The 22,675-nt window shown below is 42.1% G+C and overlaps 1 protein-coding gene across 1 annotated transcript; it reads left to right on the top strand.

Moving 5' to 3' along the window:
• Positions 1–1,502: 1,502 nt before the first annotated feature.
• Positions 1,503–17,143, top strand: LOC121859607 (protein transport protein sec31-like). The gene is made up of 5 exons (XM_042356546.1): positions 1,503–1,525; positions 2,310–2,385; positions 5,553–5,895; positions 16,441–16,633; positions 17,050–17,143. The coding sequence occupies exons 1-5, from the start codon at positions 1,503–1,505 to the stop codon at positions 17,141–17,143; spliced, it is 729 nt and encodes a 242-aa protein (XP_042212480.1).
• Positions 17,144–22,675: the final 5,532 nt, after the last annotated feature.

Raw genomic sequence — 22,675 nt, 5'->3', positions numbered from 1 at the left:
CCTAGAGTTTAAGACGCAGTCAGAAAATAAATAGAGACTTGTTGATGTGGGGTGGGGCGGCGAAGTGTTCCAGACGCTCGGGGAACTCCGCAGTTTGTTTTTGGCACCGCAAGGGAAAACTTTTCACATCCCGCCCAGATAACTCACTTCCACGCCCCGTTACTACCGCTACCATTATGATTTATTGATGTTATCGTATGTTGTCATGTTCGTGTTACCATTACATCATCTCAGATATTACTACTACTGTTACTATAAGGACTACTACTACTACTACTACTACTATTTTTTAAAGTGGCCGCCATCCTCCCCCAATAGCCACACCTTTGCCACCATTTTATTACCTTAAAATTGACTATCCTAATGCATAAGTCGCTACCCTGCCTGTGTTGAGTTGGTAGAGCCACAGATCTATGCGGCATTCAGTGACTGTTGCCTCATAGTCAATATCTACAGTTATCCCTGCTGTATGGCTATCACTCGTCACTACCAATAAGACAGGATGGTGGCACTGTGGGAGAGGCGGACGGTGGCACTGTGGGAGAGGCAGATGGTGGCACTGTGGGAGAGGCAGATGGTGGCACTGTGGGAGAGGCAGACGGTGGCACTGTGGGGGAGGCAGACGGTGGCACTGTGGGAGGAGGCAGATGGTACTGTGGGGAGGCAGACGGTGGCACTGTGGGAGGGAGGGGACACAAGGCCCTAGGAACACGGGCGTAGTTGGCACACACACTAGACACCACGTGAGGTCGATTCCTTTTATTTCACTTCGATTTATTTTAATTTTATTTACTGTATTCGAGTCGATTTTTATTATATTTAATTTTTGTCATTTTTATATATATTATTATTATTATTATTATTATTATTATTATTATTATTATTATTATTATTATTATTATTATTATTATTATTATTATTATTATTATTATTATTGTTGTTGTTGTTATTATATTTCCGGGTTGAATTTGACGTTTCTCTTATCAAATTTATATCATTAATAAGAATAACAAATGAAAAAAATATGAACAGATAAATCATCACTGGCAACTATGTAAATTTACTCAAGAATATACATCAGAAAAACCAACTGACACACACACACGTACACGTACACGTACACGTACACACACACACACACGTACCCGTACACGTACACACACACACACACACACACACACACACACACACACACACGTTCTAATAATAAACTAATATGAACTGTTAAAGAGTGAAGACATTCGGACATGTAGCATCAACTCACCGTGCTGTCATTAGTGTGAACCAAATACTTAATGTTTATGGTCCACAACTCTCTCTCTCTCTCTCTCTCTCTCTCTCTCTCTCTCTCTCTCTCCCCAACCATCTTCCACCTCACATCCTCCCTCCCTCCCTCCCTCACTCCCTCCCCTCCCTCCACCCTCCCTCCCTCCTCCCTCCTCCCACGCTAAATATTCGGTGTCTTAACAGGTGTTCCCTCCCTCCCTCTCACATTTGTCACGATGAATCATATGAATCTAGAACGGTAAGAGGCAGGTTTTTAGTACGTGTCTGGAGCTCTATAGTCAGGTGTGGAGTTCTATAGTCAGGTGAGTTCTAGTCAGGTGGGCTCTATAGTCAGGTGTGGAGTTCTATAGTCAGGTGTGGAGCATAGTCAGGTGTGGAGTTCTATAGTCAGGTGTGGAGTTCTATAGTCAGGTGTGGAGTTCTATAGTCAGGTGTGAGTTCAATCAGGGTCATAGTCAGGTGTGGAGCTCTATAGTCAGGTGTGGAGTTCTATAGTCAGGTGTGAGTTCTATAGTCAGGTGTGGAGTTCTATAGTCAGGTGTGGAGCTCTATAGTCAGGTGTGAGCTCTTTCAGTGTGGAGCTCTATAGTCAGGTGTGGAGCTCTATAGTCAGGTGTGGAGTTCTATAGTCAGGTATTTTAGCAGGGCGGGAGGGGGCAGGTTAATTAGGACACCAATACGTATCTATCATCCGAGAAAAAAATATAAATTACTGCGTTCATCCGTGGCCTAGGAAATATATACTGTATACTGCATATATATATACAGAAGGGTTTTACTGTGCTTCAACAACTAAGGTGTTTTAAACGTGTGTTCTAAGTTAGTTAATACATTAGCCATCAACATTTGACAATTATCCGGGATAATTTTTCATCTGCTGTTGTTACGCTGAGCTGAATGAAGACTCCAAGAGTGTTTTGAAACTGAAATATTTTATGGTTTATTATTATTATTATTATTTATTGTCATTATCACCGTTGCTATTATTAACAGACACCTTATTCGTGTATTACTATTTGTAGTTGTAGTAAAAGCCAAAGACATCTAGGTGTGGTAATCGGCACGAATGATTTCAAGATCGAGTACGTAACGGGAAAGGTAAATGAGTGGGTGAAGGAAAGTCAAACTCTGTCTGATATTGCTAACACAGATCCACATGCGGCGATTGCAGTAGTCACCCATGGAGTCAAGCACCGCTGGAGTTACCTGATGCGTACCATCCCCGATATGACACTCCTTCCACCCTCTGGAAGAAGCCATCAGCGTCGTTTTTATCCCAACACTAGTAAAAAGCCACCACCTAACCCCAGCAGAAGCGTCACTCCTTGCACTACCACCGAGACTGGGAGGAATGGGAATTACTGATTCAGTGGAGTTTGTCCGTACAGAACACCAGAACTCTCTCAAGCTCACGGCAGCCCTCACTGAGCCCATGCAGAGGGCGAGAAGGACTACAACGAATTATACAAGATTCGACGTTCCACTACGACAAAAAATGGCACCACACCCAATGTGATAAACTTCAACAACTGACAGTGAACTTGAAGAAAAAAAAAGGTAGCTATAACGCAGGAGGTGTGGACGTCAGTGCTCGAGGGAAGCTTCTCTCCTCTGGTGTTCACAACCTCTGGTGGGATGGGACCAAGTGCAAGATGCTTCTACGCCAGACTCGCGGAGGTGATCTCCGAACAGAAGCAACAGCTCAGAAGTTATGTTACAGCCTAGGTGAGATGTCGACTGTCCTTCTCTCTCCTCAGGTCGGCTTTGCTCGGCCTCAGGGGAACGAGAGCATCCCCCAAAGCCGACAACAGTTGCAGATATTGACTTTGAGGCAACAGCCACTGAATGCCGCATAGATCTGCAGCACAACTAACTCAACACAGCCAGGTGGCAACTTATGTATTAGGATATTTATTTTATGGTAATAAAATGGTGGCGAAGAAGCATGGCTTGGGGAAGCTGGAGGCCATTTAAAAGAAAGTATTAGCAATAGTTGTAGTAGTAGTAGTAGTGCGTGTTGTGTGTCTAACAATAGTAATAATCTCTCTCTCTCTCTCTCTCTCTCTCTCTGTCTGTCTGTGTGTCCGCACGAGAATCTCGGAAACTACTTTACCGATCTCGACCAAACTTGGCATGGATAGCAAGTGTCATGTGGGGATCTCAAAAAATTTCCAACTAATCCGATCCGGGACACCCAACCCGACCCGACCCGACCCGACACTTCCGAGAGAACGAGGAAAACAGCGAGAGACTAACGGTCAGCCCGGACGCACTAGCATTACAAGTAATTCTTGAGATAATTATCATAACGTCAGTGTTAATAATCCTGAGTAAAATATTGAACAAATGAATGAATAAATTTACTCACCATCTGTCAGTCACTCGCCTCAGTAGTCAGTGTTGTTGAGGACTCACCTGTGGGGGATATTAGTACTTTATTATTGTATTGTATTGGTAACTATACAGGTGATTATTGTATTGTATTGTTAACTATACAAGTGACTATTGTATTTTAGTGTATTATATGCTTGATAACACACGTTGCCTAATCTATCTTGTTTTCTATTCAAGTTCTGAGCAGGAATTAATTTATCCTCTTGTGTCCAGGTTCACCTCTGAGCTGAATACAATCGTCTGGCGTCCCCATAGTGAAGAGGTTAGTGGAGATGGTTTAGTAATAAGGCAGTGTACAGTCCCCTTCACTAGTGCGTTTACAGGGGCTCCTCGGGTGTTGTGCAGTGTGGCAGAGCTGTGTTTGTTTAGATTCGACGGAAGAAAACTAGCAACAATAATCAAAGTCAAACAATATTAAAATAAATATCTCAATGTTATGATTAGTGGAATGTTTGTATAACAGGCCTGTAAACGCACTAGTGAAGGGGACTGCACCACAATACCCACCTGTTCATTGTGGCTTTTCTATAAATAACTTTCATAAACAAGTCTATGTTAGCCGTCCCAAACTGTTCGTCTGTCTGACTTATATAAAACAGTTTCCACAATCCTTCTGAATTTTAAGCTATTTTTTTTAACTTTTTTGTATTACGAGCAAAGAATTATTATAGTATACAGTACAGAGTTTATAATAACAACAACGACAATAATAACAATAATAATAATAACAATAATAATAATAACAAAACAATAATAATAATAATAATAATAATAAAATAATAATAATAATAACAATAATAATAATAATAATAATAACAATAATAATAATAATAATAATAATAATAATAATAATAATAATAATAATAATAATAATAATAATAAAAATAATAATAATAATAACAAAATAATAATAATAATAATAATAATAATAATAATAATAATAATAATAATACACAACAACCACCTCAGGGTCACCAATACCTTGTTTGTTTACCTACACCAAGCCTACCATGTCCCGTTAATAAAACATTGATCAAACATTAACGTCTCGGGTTAATGACAGTGGGATCTTGGTTAATGTGTTTATGGTTAATTCCTCGAAAGTCAACGTTAAGTAAATATTTGTGGATAAAGTTGTGATGTTTAAACAATAACCAGACCTAAGTTAACCCAGCTTAACCTAACCTAACCTGACTAGTCGAGTTAATCTGATCTAAATTAACTAAATCTAACCAACCTTACCCTAACCTAAACAAATCTAACCAACCTTAACCTAACCAACCTTAACCTAACCAATCTAACCCTAACCTAACCTAACCTAACCACCAGAGAAAACAATTCTTCTCCCTCAGCCACCTCAAGCCACACCCTCAGCCACCTCAAGCCACACCCTCACCACTCAGCACACCTCACACCTCAAGCCACACCTCCCACCTCAAGTCACACCCTCAGCCACCTCAAACCACACCCTCATCACCTCAAGCCACCCTCAGCCACCTCAAGCCACACCCTCAGCCACCTCAGCCACACCTCAGCCACCTCAAGCCACACCCTCAGCCACCTCAAACCACACCCTCATCCACCTCAAGCCACACCCTCCAACCCTCAGCCACCCCCCCACCTCAAACCACCCTCAGCCACCTCAAGCCACCTCAGCCACCTCAAGCCACACCCTCAGCCACCTCAAGCCACACCCTCATCCACCTCAAACCACACCCTCATCCACCTCAGCCACACCCTCAGCCACCTCAGCCACACCCTCAGCCACCTCAAGCCACACCCTCACCACCTCAAGCCACACCCTCAGCCACCTCAAGCCACACCCTCATCCACCTCAAGCCACCCTCAGCCACCTCAAACCACACCCTCAGCCACCTCAAGCCACCCTCAGCCACCTCAAGCCACACCCTCAGCCACCTCAAGCCACACCTCACCACCTCAAGCACACCCTCAGCCACCTCAAACCACCCTCCAGCCACCCCCACACCTCCCACCTCAAGCCACACTCAGCCACTCAAGCCACACCCTCAACCTCACACGCCTCAACCTCCAAGCCACACCCTCAGCCACCTCAAGCCACACCCTCAGCCACCTCAAGCCACACCCTCAGCCACCTCAGCCACACCTCAGCCATCTCCAAGCCACACCCTCAGCCACCTCAAACCACACCTCAGCCACCTCAAACCACACCGTACATGAGACCAGAACGAGGAAGTGAGGTTATCTGAGGTCAAGTGTTATGTTTTGGTAGTCATTACTGGCTGACGGGTGTACTCTACTACATGCATACATACATACATACATACATACATACATACATACATACATACATACATACATACATACACTTATTGGAAGGCGTGCACACTGAATAACTGACAGACAGACAGACAGACAGACAGACAGACAGACCGTGCATGCCGAGAAAGTTAAAATGGAGAGACAGAGAAAGAGAAGAACATCAAACAAAGGGAAAAGGAAAGAGAGAAAGGAAAGGAGGGAAGGAGGGGGAGGGAAGAGGAGGAGGAAGGAGGAGGAAGAGAGGGAGGAGGAGGAAGTGTGTTGGGGAAGTAATTGAGGAACAAATATAACTCTGTACACTCTCTCTCTTCTCTCTCTCTCTCTCTCTCTCTCTCTCTCTCTCCCTTTCTCTCTCTCATTCTCCATCTTTCTCATCAGTCATGAGCTGGGGAGAGAAAGAAAAGGGAGAATGTAGGCTGTGAGAGAGAGAGAGAGAGAGAGAGAGAGAGAGGCAGGTCCCACGAATATTTGGCAATACTCACATAGTGTCAACGACCACAGAACCACACTCTGTTACGTCAGGGAGAGAGACTCATCTTGACTAGTGAGGACATGGGTTCAGTTATCCGGCGCTTGGTAACTCCGGATAATAATAAACCTTAAAAACATCGCAATAACCGGTTAAAGGAAGATAACACGTCCCAGATAACCGGGTTAAATACAGTAAGTCCGGTTAAGACATCGGTTAAAGGAAGATCACACACGTCCCTAGTAACCGGACATTATAGATCCCGTTAAGGTCATCCAAAGTATCTAACCTAACCTAACCTAACCTAACCTAAGCAACCGGATGCTATAGATCCGGTTAAGGTCGTCAGCCAAGCCGTGTATCACTGTAAATTCAATTCGGGGTTGAAGGAGGAGGGTTGAAGGAGGGTTGAAGGGGAGGGGTTGAGGAGGGGGTTGAAGAGGGGTTGAAGGAGGGTTGAAGAGGAGGGTTGAAGGGACAGGGTGAAGGGGAGGGTTGAAGGGGTTGAAGGGTTGATGGGAGGGGTTGAAGGAGGTGGGGAGGAGAGGATGAAGGGTTGAAGGAGGAGGGTTGAAGGGGGTTGAAGGAGGAGGGGTTGAAGGGGGAGGGGTTGGCGGGGGAGGGGGTTGAAGGGGAGGGGGCGAAGGGGGAGGGGGTTGAAGGGGGAGGGGGTTGAAGGGGGAGGGGTTGAAGGGGAGGGGGTTGAAGGGGAGGGGGTTGAAGGGGAGGGGTTGAAGGGGAGGGGTTGAAGGAGGGAGGGGTTGAAGGAGGGAGGGGGTTGAAGGGGGAGGGGTTGAAGGGGGGAGGGGGTTGAAGGGGGAGGGGTTGAAGGGGGGGAGGGTGTTGGAAGGGGAGGAAGGGAGGGGAGGAGTGGAGGGGGAGGCAGTAGGGGGGCGGAAGGGGGGTGGAGGAGGGGGATAAGGTCACCTGGACAACTACAGGAGTCAGGGCGGTCACCTGTCATGGCCTTGTACACACACACACACACACACACACACACACACACACACACACTTTCACCTCGTTACACGCACATACTAAAGAATACCTGTACATACAAGATAGCGCACACACACACTCGACAATGTATACACGAATTCAAGGACATGAGAACGTAATGAAATCCATGTACGCACACGGAGACATACACATGGATACGTGTACACACCCACACACGAACGTTACACACACACACAAACGAACATAACACATATAAGAATGCACACACAAATCTATAGACAGACAGACAGACAGACAGATTGATAGATAAATAGAAAGACAGATAGATAAATAGATAAAGAGACAGACAGACAGACAGACAGACAGACAGTATACGAAGAAAGCCCGTTGACCGTAACTAGATATTGCTGTCTCACCGCCTGTCAGTAGAGACCAACAACGAACACAAACAGGTCACCTTAACGGACTCTACGGACAGAACCTTGGGAGAAACGGACTCTACGGACAGGACAACGTTCGTGGTTACAACTTCAAGATATGATCGGAAGAGAATGAGCAGACCAAGATGCCACGTGTAATGATAAAGCGGCCTGGGTGTGTACAGCAGTAACGACACGCACAGCTGCCTCCCTTGGCCAATGTCGACCCATTCCCCAAGTCCGTCAACAGTGACAATTTCGTTGCGGGAAAATGTGGGACCAGTGTTGAACAGTGATGAACAGTGTTTAAGCCAGTGAATTCAGCACTAGACAGTACCAGTGAGAGCAGTGACCCACCAGTGAGATAAGCACCCCTGGGAATTGACCGCCATATTCTGACCAGGAGATGTTAATCAGTCCACCCTGGGAACAACAGTGGGTTGGGTTTACACCTGACTATGATAACACACCACCACCCAGTAGGATGGGGTACTGTGACACCACCCCACACCACCCGGTGTCTCCATGACCACGTGAGGTCCTTCATATCAACACCCGAGGACGAATTACCACACCACGTGAACACCACACCACCCGGTGTCCCCATGACCAAATCCAGTATGTAATAAGTCATTTTTGTCCAGTGTATATTTCAGCCTTGAGGCTGCAGAACTTTTTCAATAAACCGTTAATTATTATTATTATTTACACACGCGCGTGCGCGCCAGGACCTGAACACATACGCCAGGTGATGTGTCAGGTCCCGGCGTATAGCGTAAGTTGAAACAGTAAGATGTACAGTATATAGTACCGATGGTCCTGTAGTTTTGTTATGTAGTGTAGTCAACAGTACTCCAAACACCCTTTGTCATATGGTGGTTGTTGTTGTTGTTGTTGTTGTTGTTGTTGTTCACTTTGTATCTGTTACTCTGGATAAATAGACAGTTACAATCTATATTATTCTAGCTAAAGAAACTAGATTCACCTGGAAATTAATCACCTCCTCCCCCCCCCGATTATTTCACGTTAACATTATTATAACCAACCTAACTTAACCCCTACCCTAACCTAGCCTATCTAAACCTAACCTAACCCCTATCCTAATCTAACCTAACCCCTAACCTATCCAAACCCACCCAGGTAAAATAATCTTCAGGTAGGTCAAATAAATCTGTTCAATCAATGTTATTCTGAATAAAACAAATCAATTTCAGCTCCCAAGGCCAATTGGATTCGAGTCCAGGGTGGGCGAGAGTTGGTAAACAAGGTGAGTGGTCGCTTATAGTCCGTTGTGTGCCTCCCCCCTCCCCCCCTCCCACCCTTCCCTGCCACGCACGGAACACTGTTTACAACCAGCACAGCGCGGCGGCCCACCCAAAACACTTCCTCATTAGGGTGCCTGAACTCTCTCCTACCTGCCTGCCTACCTGGGAAAAAAAAGGTGTATGAAAGAGAGAGAGAGAGGCGGCGTTTAGAAAGAGAAAGTAGGAGGGTGCGGAGATGAGAAAGGGAAAGAGAGTGTGGAGAGGGGAGGGAGAGAGGGGAGGGGGGGGGGAGCAGATGGAGTGTGGGGGGGGTGGAGGGGTGTATGAAAAATAAGGAGACAGCGAGGTGGGAGAGAAGAGTGTGTAGGAGAGGGAAGAAGGAAGTAGTGAGGAGGCTCACGCTGATACAGTATTGTTGAGACGAGAGAGAGAGAGAGAGAGAGAGAGAGAGAGAGAGAGAGAGCCAAGGCTATCTATCCGCTGTCTCAACGAATTAGGAACAACAGTAACCCTGCTTCCTGCTTGCCCCCTCTCTCTCTCAGCGCTAGTGGTGGTACAACTACATAATACAGGGCTAGTACATATACCCGAGGCTAGTGGTGCTAGTAAACATGCACGCAGGGCTAGTGGTGGTGCTACAAATACTAGGAGATTAATTTAATATAAACTTACTAAGATCATTTGACGATATGAGACGCTAAGGCACTCATTATAATTTATAAAAGATTATACCCGGCAAACTGACCTAACCTAACCTAACCTAAACTAGTGATATTAAGTATTATTTTAATCACGTTAGTTTAGTTTAGTTTAGTTTGCTTCACATCTAAAAAACCAAAAACCAAAAAAAAACATTTAGTACCATATTCTCTCAAATCTAGATGACGAGGAAAGGTTTAAATAATCTCTCTCTCTTTTAATCAGTCTTTATCTGATGTATATTCAACTTAAACATAGGAAGTGGTTTAAAGACCATAGTAAAATAAAACAAACAGTAGACAGGCGAGCGGGAACATGAAGTCAAAACGAAATATTACACTGACTCGTATCCATCAAGCCTCACGCCAACAAATAAATTATTGCTATCCTCGTATTGGTCACTGACTGCTCTATCAATATGTCATCTTCGTCTTAAAGGATAAACCAATTGCCATGTCGTTAGTTTATCCTCAAAATGACATTAGGTTAACTTAAACTAAATTGGATTTCGTTATGTAAGGTTAATTAGTTATGTTATACAGGAGGAAACCACTAACACCTCTAATTGGTTATATTAAGTTAAAATAGATTAAAATAAGCTTAACTCTGGGACTGGGAAGCTTAGGGGCGGGGGTCAGTGCTTGATGAAACAACTAGACGATCCCTGGACAGACTAAAAAAAATATTCTTAATGTAATAATATTCAGGTGAAGAAGTCTCTTGACCCTCGTACTACTGCTACTACTACTACTACTACTACTACTACTACTACTACTACCAACCAAGCAGCGGCCTACATCCATCTCGTCGAACTCAACAAAACTCATTCACATATTTCACTGAATCGTGTGTGTGTGTGTGTGTCCAAATATAGTACAGCGCCCCAATCCATTAGCCTACGCCTATTCTAAACAAAGCACATGGCATTTATTCACCTAACCCATGTACACTCTAAACCCATGTACACTCTAAACCCATGTGCACTCTAAACCAATGTACACTCTAAACCCATGTACACTCTAAACCCATGTGCACTCTAAACCAATGTACACTCTAAACCCATGTACACTCTAAACCCATGTACACTCTAAACCCATGTGCACTCTAAACCCATGTGCACTCTAAACTCATGTACACTCTAAACCCATGTGTACTCTAAACCCATGTACGTACACTCTAAACCCACTTACATTCTAAACCCATGTACACTCTAAACCCATGTACACTCTAAACCCATGTACACCCTAAACCCATGTACACTTCTTATAAAAAAGTAAATATACACAATACATGTACACAGAGCACAAACCAGCATAATAAATGTACACTCACTAATCCACGTACTACAAGTTTGTACACAATTACACAAACTAAAATACTAACAAGAAAATCGTCAAGGTAGGAATTTCGTCAACAAATCTCGTCCCGTTGGCATTACGGTGTACAAACAAATCTTTCATTCTTATTCATTTAATCACTTTTATTTATTTTACCTCTTCCGTAAGTGGTTCATATATATTAACCTTTTATTTTATTGTATTTACGTTTGTTTTTGTCTCTTCTATAATATCTTTCCTTTTCTATCTACACATGCAGTCTCTCTCTCTCTTTAGTTACATCCCTTCACTCATCCTCGCCAACTTACTACACCGTTCTTTGACGATGGAAAGTAGGTTAAATTAATGGTTCCTAAAACACTTAATATTAGCAAAAACATCTGGTCTTTTACAGTACAAATTCCCTTACATGGACCAGTTTCGTTATTATTCTCTATTAAAAATTTCCTTTGGTAATTTTCTTCTTTTAAATCTATGGTTCTTTAAGGATCAAAAGTAAATTAAAAACATCAATAAAAAATTCCATTGTCTCTCAAAATAAACTAAGCAATTAGTTACGATTTTCTTATCCATAAATTCAGCACAGTATGGCCGACACTGCACTCGATCTCTTGTTTCCCCCAACTGTCGAGTGCAGGACGCGAGCACTGGATCACACTCGCCCACCGCACGCCTAATAAGTGTTCAACATGTTGTTTTAATTGACGATGTAATTTTTTTTAATATCATTCAAAATTATTTTAATCCACAACACTTCTAGCGTTCAAAATCAGTGTAATTTAAAACGTTCAAAAGTAGTTCAGCTGCCTGCACTTTTAGCGTTCAAAATCGTTCAAAATCAGTGTAATTTAAAACGTTCAAAAGTAGTTCAGCTGCCTGCACTTTTAGCGTTCAAAATTAACCAAATCTACAAACATAAGAACGTCTAAAACATGTCTAAAAAAATCGACAGCTCTCCTTCGTCCGGAACTCAGGAGGTAGAGACAAAACCAAACAGCCTTTCCCTCTTCGTCCGGAACTCAGGAGGTAGAGACAAAACCAAACAGCCTTTCCCTCTTCGTCCGGAACTCAGGAGGTAGAGACAAAACCAAACAGCCTTTCCCTCTTCGTCCGGAACTCAGGAGGTAGAGACAAAACCAAACAGCCTTTCCCTTATCGCTCAGAGTAACCATTCTTTACCATTCTTGTAAGGCGGAGGCTAAATCTGGCACTTGGGCACCCTAGTTTTGGCACTGTCCTGTGTGTTCTGGGAACTCCTGGCTGGTGGTAGCACCCTCACGAACCACGAGGCACTCAGGGCACTGTGCCAATCTCAGGGACTGTGCCTGCTTAAATATGGTCTCTTGCCCTGAGATTACGACACTGAGAGACAGAGAGAGAGACTTACTTACGCTAACTTGCCCTGAGATTACGACACTGAGAGACAGAGAGAGAGAGACTTACTTACATACGCTAACTTGCCCTGAGATTACGACACTGAGAGACAGAGAGAGAGAGACTTACTTACATACGCTAACTTGCCCTGAGATTACGACAGAAAGAGAGAGAGAGAGACTTACTTGTTACGCCAACTTGCCCTGAAATTACGACAGAGAGAGAGAGACTGACTTACATACGCTAACTTGCCCTGAGATTACGACACTGGAGAGACAGAGAGAGAGACTTACTTACATACGCTAACTTGCCCTGAGATTACGACAGAGAGAGAGAGACGAAGTTAATCTAACAATCTTGCACATGTTTGAATGCGTCATCCATCCATCTCTCTCTTGTCTTTTGAATATCTAAAAATTCTGAACAATTATGCACACACACACACACACACACATACATACATACATAAACATTTATACATAGATATACATACATACATAAATACATACATACATACACACGGATACATACATACAAACTGACAGTACAACTCCTCAAACAATAAAAAACAATCAGTTAACCAAACCACCGTTCACACACAGACAATGTCAAGCTGAAGGTCACGGATCACCGCAGTAAACAACTGAGCAAGTCTGTTGGAAGTACAGCGCGTTATTACCCCGGAGAGTAATTTGGCATTATCCACACGCACCCGGGCAGGACAGGTTGTGATTGGCTGTCTCCCTCCTACACCTGGCGCAGCATCAACCCAGCTTAAAATTAAACATGAGTATCCTTAACTTAAATTCAAACCTAATTATCCAAAGCTTAAATTGAACCTATTTACCCTAAGCTTAAAATTGAACCTATACTAAGCTTAAAATTGATCCTATTTGACTAACCCAAGCTTAAACATGAACCTATATAATTAACCCGGACCATGAACAAAAACATTAGTAAAGAAGTAAATAAATAAATAAATAAAGACGCCACAGCACTTGGTCACTATTGAACCATAACTTAAGCTAACCTTGCATGCCAAAAAAATCCCCAAGATATAACCCGTAGAAAAACAAACGGACCAGCTTCATGAGTAACCCCCCCCCCCCAAACACACACGGGGTACACATGAGCTTTGACACCTGATATGAGAGAGAGAGAGAGAGAGAGCGCCACTGTGGTACATATTAACCTGCAGGGCCACAGTGAGACCAGACCCATAACGTAACAAGTGTGGTGATGTACTGTACAATTAACTGAGTGTGGTAACCGAGACGTGTCTACCGTCTGCCAGCTATAAGGAAGTATACTGTATTCCTTAAGGCGGAGAGAACGAGAGAATTATCTGATACAAAAGTCGAGACATAGTTAATGGTCGGTTAAAACCCTTCTACCGAACCCCAGAAACTTGTCATCTCTAAACCCGAGCCTATGAATCCCACACCTCTAAACACGAACCCCTGAATCTTTCACCTCTAAACACGAACCCTTGAATCCCTCGCCTCTAAACCGAACCCCTGAATCCCTCACCTCTAAACCCGAACCCTTGAATCCCTCGCCTCTAAACCGAACCCCTGAATCTTTCACCTCTAAACACGAACCCTTGAATCCCTCGCCTCTAAACCCGAACCCCTGAATCCCTCACCTCTAAACCGAACCCCTGAATCCCACACCTCTAAACACGAACCCCTTGACGTGACAGTGAGCCATGTTTCTTACTTGTGAAATTTAACGTTCATCTTAATTAATATATCTATATTATTACAATTATCACCCAAGTGTGATTTTATGAACACGAATTCACCTAAGCTTGGGAGGTACACTGTCTACCTAGCGTATGAGTGGATATGCGTGTATTAAATCAACAGAAAGGGTTCTCCGTATAGTGTTAAGTTACCTGTGAATAAAATGACCAAGCTTAATCTAACAGGTAAACACTACGCTTTGAAATCATTATAGATCAGAGTTGTTGATGGTTTGAAAAAAAATATATATTTCATTTAAATCGGATTATTTTATTAATATCGGATTTTTTATTGTATTCAAGTTTGTATTAACCAGAATCCAAAATAAGTTATTATTGCACCCTGATTATCACCATCCAGTCCAAAATGAGTATATTACATTAAAGGTGATTATTGCATCATCACTGTCAACCTGTTACATTACGCAGTAGCTCACAGTTAACCAGTTATTAGTGCCTTTAATATTAACCTATAACTCCTACCTGTTAGAAGCATGAGCAGAATACAGTACAAGACAACATGTAGGTTAAGGTGACAAGCGATGACACTCATCTAAAATGTGTGTTCGTTGTTTCAGTTACAAAGTAAATATTGTAATTCTTGATGAGGAAACTGAATAGTGAACATTACAAAAGTGGAAGTTCCTTGTGTTTAATTATGTAAGCTTGTGTAATAAGAGCATATTTTGTTTGTGTCATTAATAAAACAGTACAGTCGGCTATGTAAGCAGTTTGATTCAGTTGTTTCAGCCTTTCCTTTACATTTACGTGTAAAAGTCAAATAGTGATTTAAATAAATGATTTTAATAAACTTGATTTAAATCAAACAGCCCTGTTATATACAGGTGGTGTTATAAACTTACAAGACAACCCGACACCAACATTACTTCCCCCACCCCACCTTCATCTTGGTTGACGGGTCAGTGTTAGTTAGCAGCCAACACACCAGTTATTATAGTGCTACACGGAGTTGGACGAGAACCGAACCAACAGAGGCTATCACTTATAGTATAATAACTTCAAGACATGTTTAATGTGCACGTGTGTGTGTGTGTCATCAGTTTTTTTTACAGGGATTAGTTCACCCGGGCACAGGTCACCTGGCCCACTCTGGGGCCTGGGTGCGAAAAAATAATAATTATTTGAACCATAAATTAATCCACAAATGGAAAAAATTAAGACAGATCAAGAGTTATAAACTGATATACTGTATGTATGTTGTGTTGTCAATAGTAAGAGAAACAATTGAGACCCTGCAATTGTGTGTAAAAGAGGCAGAAAGTCAGATCATCAACCTGGGACTTGGTCACATATTGCAGCAGGGTCTACCATTAGACAACACATGCTTCCAATATCTTCCCAGGCGGTAGTACCTCCCTGTGTGGTAGCTGCCTACTACCTACAATAATTGGTCTTCAACAACTTACTGATTACATCCGAGTTATTTATGTGTTTTACAGTCTTATGGTTTAATCCATTTTGAAGTCAATAACTTAAACAAATATTTAATTGGGAGTAAATCGTTAAAAGGGAGTCAATGAAAGACTTCATGAAGATCCTTGAGCTAACAGTAGAGGAATGTTTACCCCGGAAAACAAGGAGGCGAGGAGGTGGATGAATCACAGACCTACTCCAGAAGTACCTGCAAGTGTGGAAGAAATACCGGAGCACAGGGCGTCATGCTGATTGTTGTATGTAGTATACAAACGAGCCCTAAATGTAGATCAGCTAAAAGGCACTTTGAGATGAAACTAACCCAAAATATCAAAAACTATCCCAGGTCCTTTTATGCATATGCCAGGAGTAAAGTGACACCCAAGGACACTGTCGGCCCTGGAGGATGACAGACAAACATCACTATTCACACAAGAGACGGAGGTTGACATACTAGTATCTACCCTGGAGTGGACGGAGCACAGGCCAAGGTGATAAAGGAGTTTTACATCCCACTAAGACTCTTATCCAGGAGGGACTGGAATTTAGCCAACGTCACCCCAGTATACAAGACGGTAAGAGAGGTGCAGCAGGAAACCACAGGTCGACCAGCCTAACATCACATATATGCAAATTCTGAGAGACGCCATCATCCAACACCTGACCGAACACAGTCTTATCAACGCATCACAACACGGTTTCATGTAAAGAAAATCCTGTCTGACAAACTTACTCACGGTCCTTGAGACGTCAACAGACTACGTGGATCAAGGCTCACCAGTGGATGTGTTGTACATGGATTTCTCAAAGGTGTATGACAAAGTCCCACATGCACGACGAGCCTCTAAGATCCAGGCACACGGCACCACAGGCAAGATTGTGACGTGGATTAACAACTGGCTCGAAGACAAACAACAACGAGTAGCAATAAATGGAGTACATTCTGAATGGTAAAAGGTTCTCAGCGGAGTACCACAAGGCTCTATCCTTGGACCCACCTTGTTTGTGATCTATATAAACGACACAGATGAAAATATATCGAGCCACATTGTCAAATTTGAGGACGACACGAAGATATTTGGGAAGGTAACAACTCAAGACAATGTGGCAACAATGCAGAAAGACCTGCATGAGCTGTTCAAATGGTCTCCAGACTGACAAATGATCTTTAACATTACGAAATGCAACACCCAACACGTAGGATTCAACAACCCTAATTACAACTATTCTGTTACAACACTTTCCTGGATACTGTCGATAAAGAGAAAGATCTAGGCGTTGTGACAGATCATTCCCTGAAGGCGGTGCAACAAGTGGGGAAGGAAAATTGAGATTTGTGAATTATAAAGCGAATCTTCGACTACAGGTACAAAGATAGAGAAATGTTCCTTCAACTGTACAAATCTCCCGCACGTCCCAGTCTGGATTACTGTATACAGGCATGGACACGCTACCTCTAAAGGACCTGACATCCCCTAGAAAAGGTGCAGCACAGAGCGACTCAGATGATTCCGGAACTGTTATCTCTATTATCCAAGTGGACTGAGGACCTTAGGACCAACAACCCTTCAGACAAGGCACAATAGGGCAGATCTCACTGAATCTTTGAGGATCCTGAAAGTGGTGGAAAACATGAACCCGGGACATTTGTTTGTGATGTCTCGCACCACCAACACGAGAGGACATAACTACAAGCTGGCCAAGTTATCATGCAGAACAACATAAGGAAATACTTCTTCACACAGAGGCTGGTACACCTATGGCCCGGTCTACCAGCCCAAGCTGTGGAATAAAGAACAGTACTGTAGTGGCCTTCATAATAGTCCTTGACAAAATTATCAACAATGGGGGGATCCTACACAGGCCACCTCTAGGCCATTATGTAAATAAGATAAAACAAATATTTTTTTTATCTAATTCTAATCTGAAGGTTAGTGACATCACTCAAGTATGTGAACGAAGAAAAAAATATTAAAATATAATCACAGGACTTATATAGGTGCATAGTTGCTAAGCTCAGACACCAAACTAGAACACTGCAACATTATTACGTGTCTTGCCTCGTGGAGTCTCTCACGTAAACATTGGCGCTTAGGGAGGTTTATATAACATGGAAGCTTACACTGAGAGTATATTTACATAAGAAATAAAACATTGAGGCTCATTTGTGTGTTATGAAAGCCAGTGCATGCCCAGTACTTGCCAACAGTGCGTAACAGACGTGACCGATCGCCCAAGCGGCTAACGAGCCGATCAGTGGTGAAGAGGATAAACTAAAAAAAAAAAAAAAAAAGTAAAGCTTACATTTACATAAGTACACAAATGTTAAAGAAACTACTTGGCTACACGCACAAGGAATCAATATAACGAAACACTCTTCACTTGAGGGCTCTACGAAGTCATCGTGCAGTTGAAGATGTTCCAAAATCTTTTGATAAGTGAGGCATCAGTGTGGTCAACGTTCTCAGGTTTATGTTAGCCTTCCCAAACACTACCATTATCTCTAAAATACTTTCGTTTTCTATTCATGGCGAGTTTCCTATTTGTGATAGAAAACGATTAATTGTGGGCCAGACTCCTGTAAACTAGAATTTTTTTTTTCTCGTATTTTACCACTTATATTTTACCTGTTCTGGCGGTTGGTTTGTTCTTTCTTATTTTATTATGAAATTTATTTTCCAGTGTTAGTATAAGAGAAAACTGGAGTACCCCGAGGAATCAAGCAATGTTTGGTAGTGCCAGGACTCGAACCTATGACTGCTGAAGATGCGCGAGTGCCAACACCCCAAATAAGTTATCCTTTTCACCGCTGTTCGAGTCGCCTTGTTTTGTTATGGGATAAATGGGTATTATGTGCTGCTGAAATTAGTTGTTTGGCGTCTGATAAGTCATAAAAAAAAACTAAATGTTTTATAACACTATAGTACCAGGTATACTGAAATAATAGGTGGTACAAGTAATGGGTTCTGAGAAAAGGTTATCTTCATATTTATTTTAATGACATACGAAATTATCTTAAATACAGTACCAGTGTATTATGAGAAAGAGTAAGGCCATTTGTCGCTCCTAAAAATGGGAGTCCCAAGAAACTTCCTCTTCTGGTACATATATAATTTGATTCTAAGTGACTATGGGATTCTTCAGTGACACAGAGGTGGGGAGAGTACTGAGGTAGTTTAGAGAACAAGTAATCTGGAAAAAATGTACTTTATACTTAAGTACTTAAAAGTAAAAAGTACCTTATCAAAATGTGGGTTTAACATATCTTCCGCCTCCTTTGACACGGTTATCTCCTTATATAAACATTTATCAATCCATTCACTTACTCATGTCATTGGTAACTCATCATTTCATTTACTCACATCACAGTTATTCCTAGTTAACATTATTTAATCGTAGTTACCTTTCACTACCTATTTTCATCAGTTACTTCACATTCTCTTTTAAGATTTCTGATTAAACTCTTCCTTACTCACTCATATTTGAGAGACCTCCTGAATCACTTACTAGAAAAGTGTCATCTGAACTAACATCATCTAACACATCCCAGTACATTCCAACACATCTGACACATCCCAAGTACATACCAACACATCTAACACATCCCAGTACATTCCAACACATCTGACACATCCAAAGTACATCCCAACACATCTGACACATCCCAAGTACTCACTAAACTAACACTTCTCTCCACTACTGTCAGTTATTTTCACCTCTTATTACGTCGTCAGTTAAAATACCAAACAATCCATCGATGTCTACCATAGTGAAGGGAGTTGTAATTATAATCCACACTAAATAATTTGAAGGGCGGTGGTAGTGCTGCTTGGCCCAGACACTCGTGAGAAGGTGTTATCCAGTGTGATACTACCAAACACCACAAGTTTCTTCCTCTACTAACACTGGTGATACGTGAAATGGTAAATAATTAAAAATAAAAATTTAATGGATATCGATAGTAGAGAAAGTAACTCATCGGGAAAAATTAGTTACCGTTGAAAAATTCTCGAGAACTCCAATAACCATTTTCTATGATTTCTGACTTGCTCAATGGAGGGTACCAGTGACCTGAAGAAAATATCAAGGAGTTTCAGTTCTGTACGATATTTCTTGCTCTGAACACTCCTAAGTCCGGTACAGCTGTGGAATAATTGATGTCTTGAATTTCAACCTGAATAATTCAACAACTCTCCCTTCATACGTAATTACTTCTATTTTCATACGTATCGCTAGCAGTTCAATCGAGTGGATGTATTCAACAACTGTCAAAAGTTTTTCCCTGATAATTTCTAAACCTTAAAAATAGAAACTGCAAGAAACTGTATCATCGCTGCTCTACATTCCTACAACGTGTCATAGAGGTTAAGTTATGACAAGACAATAACCACTTGGAGTTAATCACCTGACTGCTACTGTAAACACAATCCACTCCTCCTTTTGACTAAAATACAACTTAACCGACGTGAAAAACTAAATATAATTCAACAAACCTTTCTGTAAGACACATCTTCCTCCCTCCTATTGCTGCACCACGCGATGCCGATTCACTTTTACTTTATACGAGGATTTTAAGTGTTAAAGCTCCCTGTCCACCCTTGTTCACCTCGGGTCACCTGACACTAATGGTCCAGCTCCTGTCGACGGTCGTGAGTGTGAAAAAATGTTGGCTCGGTAAATATTTCTTGACTGAAGATGTAATAATGCACCCAACCTTACCTGAAGTTAAAATTAAAAATTTCACCGAGACTACTTTAATTATTTAATTAAATTATTCATTCACTTAGCAACAAATAAAAGTAAAGCATCAGTTGTAGAAGACTCTCTACCTTATTTTCTCGCCGCAGGTGCAAAATGAAGTGTTTTTATATTTGAAGTATCAGATATGTTAAAACATATTTAACACAGTAACAATGATATAAACGTGATTGGTATTTTTAGTATATCATTTAACTGCACACAAAGAAAATATCCGGTCCTGCCATAGTGGTTGTGGGAATGTTTTACCTCTCCCCTGTTGTGTTGTTTTAATGTATTATTAAACTTTTACAACTAGGGTACTTTATTTAAGTATTTTAATCCCCTGAAAACATTCACTGGACGCCAATACCGAGGTGAGTTATGAAGACGGACCTGTTAACAGTGTTGTGAAGAATTAGTGACTATTAAAGGAGACCACAGTGCACAGACGTGTTTCTGTGACCTGGTGGAAATCTACCTGCCTGTTGTTTGTCTGTACACTGATACCAATCGTTGGGAAATTACCAGAGACTGGCGGGACAGCCAGTGGTAATTCGACTACACTTGAGATATCTACTGCTCTGTACTTCCATACGACCCTAGCCGCTGATAACCAGTGGGGGAAGCTGAGTAAGCGATGAAAGGAGGATGGGATGGTTGTAACAATATATTTGTTTAAAAAACGAAGATGTAGGATGGGAATGTTAGTGACAACATATTTAATAAAGTATAGAAAGTCTTAGGATATACAGTATTGTGAAGCATTAATGTTTCTAAATTCATGATCTGACATTTATTATTACCTGTATCAGTGAAAATTGTGTTGACATGAAAGTTGACTATTTAGTATTTTCTAACCACATTAACATACCCAATAGTTTTTTTTTTTTTTTGCATGTAATACTTTCAGAGGAACACACCTGTGGTGGGCAAATGTTTGCAGGAATTCAAAAATGAAAGTGGGTCCCATAGGTATGGCTGCCTGTTAGGGACAGTGTGGATACAGCACACTGTATACTAAACTTTGGTACACAAGGAGGCAACATAGCCAGTACATTGTTGCACTCAACCACATTCACTTCACCAAGTTACAGCTGGATGAACTGGGAGTCACTGACCCATGGAACAGGAGGCAAATACTGCATCCACTCAACCGCCACACTCCTTGTAGGGATTACCAGCTAGTAATCCGGTCTCTCTCTTTCATAAGGTTGGGCAAGAGCAATAGGGCAAACACTGAACACAGTGTTGCAATAAAGGCTTACCCTATACTGTATTACAATATGGCATGTATAAACAGCAATAAGATTACAACAGTAGCAGAAGAGTAACACTGGAGTTGTGGAAGGTCAGTAAATGCAACAAGGAGCCATAGGACATTGGTAAGGCAGTGTTGGAGTGTGAGACATCAACAGAGTTGCTGGATTTGTGGGACACTCGGTGAAGAAGTCATTGGTATCTTGATAGGAGCCCTGAGAGGACGACGGGGAAATCATAGGACGTTAGAGGTGTAACGCTAGAGTCGTGGGACAACAGAGATACAATTATGGAGACGTCGGCAGGTCCAGCGCTATAGCTGCAGGAGTGGTGTTACACCAGCAGTAGAACAACAGAAGGAAAGCATTAGTGTTATTGAATGTCAGCAGGGCCAGCAAGGAGCTGTGAGATGTTGATTAGGCAGTGCCGATGTAACGTTAACAGTGGTGCTGGGGTTGTGGGAAGCTCGGTGAAGAATTACTGTTGTCTTTGGTGTCTTAGGGCTCAGGGAAGTCCAGAGAAGAGTTGGCGGTAAAGCATCTTAAGTCGTGAGACATTGGGGATGTAGAGATTAAGACACTGGTGGCTCCAGTGCTGTAGTCATAGCCATGGGATCTTGAGAAGAGCAGAGGTTTGGATGACAAGAGCACTGTTGAAGTAGAGTGTGAGCCCTGGCCTAGGCTACATGTATACAGTGGCAGCTTGGACTTGTGGGAATTGAGCAGCCTTCCCATTGGTCAAAAGGGACTTCTTTGGATACTATAGGTATCCCATTGGTCCAGGTGCTACCTGCTAGTGAAAGGTGCAAACAGCACCCTAATACATGTAATAATTGCTGCAGGTGGCTACTAGAAAGAGTGTGTTAAACTGTTGATAACCAGAAGAGGTTAGTTTGTGGTGATGGCTGACCTGCCACTACAGGTTCACACACTCATATTGTCATATTTACTGTAGAACAAACAGTATACTGTAATGTCTCTCATTATAGCAAGAGA

Source organism: Homarus americanus, unplaced genomic scaffold, assembly GCF_018991925.1.
Source record: "Homarus americanus isolate GMGI-L3 unplaced genomic scaffold, GMGI_Hamer_2.0 scaffold7626, whole genome shotgun sequence".
NCBI classification, from domain to species: domain Eukaryota; kingdom Metazoa; phylum Arthropoda; class Malacostraca; order Decapoda; family Nephropidae; genus Homarus; species Homarus americanus.
This window is presented reverse-complemented; position numbering and strand designations above follow the sequence as displayed.

Excerpts from the sequence above, each read along its gene's own strand:
- LOC121859607 (XM_042356546.1), top strand. The coding sequence starts at position 1,503 with ATGAATCATATGAATCTAGAACG. Across the intron at positions 1,526-2,309 it reads AATCATATGAATCTAGAACG|TTGTAGTAAAAGCCAAAGAC; the intron begins GTAAGAGGCAGG and ends TACTATTTGTAG. Across the intron at positions 2,386-5,552 it reads TCGAGTACGTAACGGGAAAG|CCACCTCAAGCCACCCTCAG; the intron begins GTAAATGAGTGG and ends CCACACCCTCAG.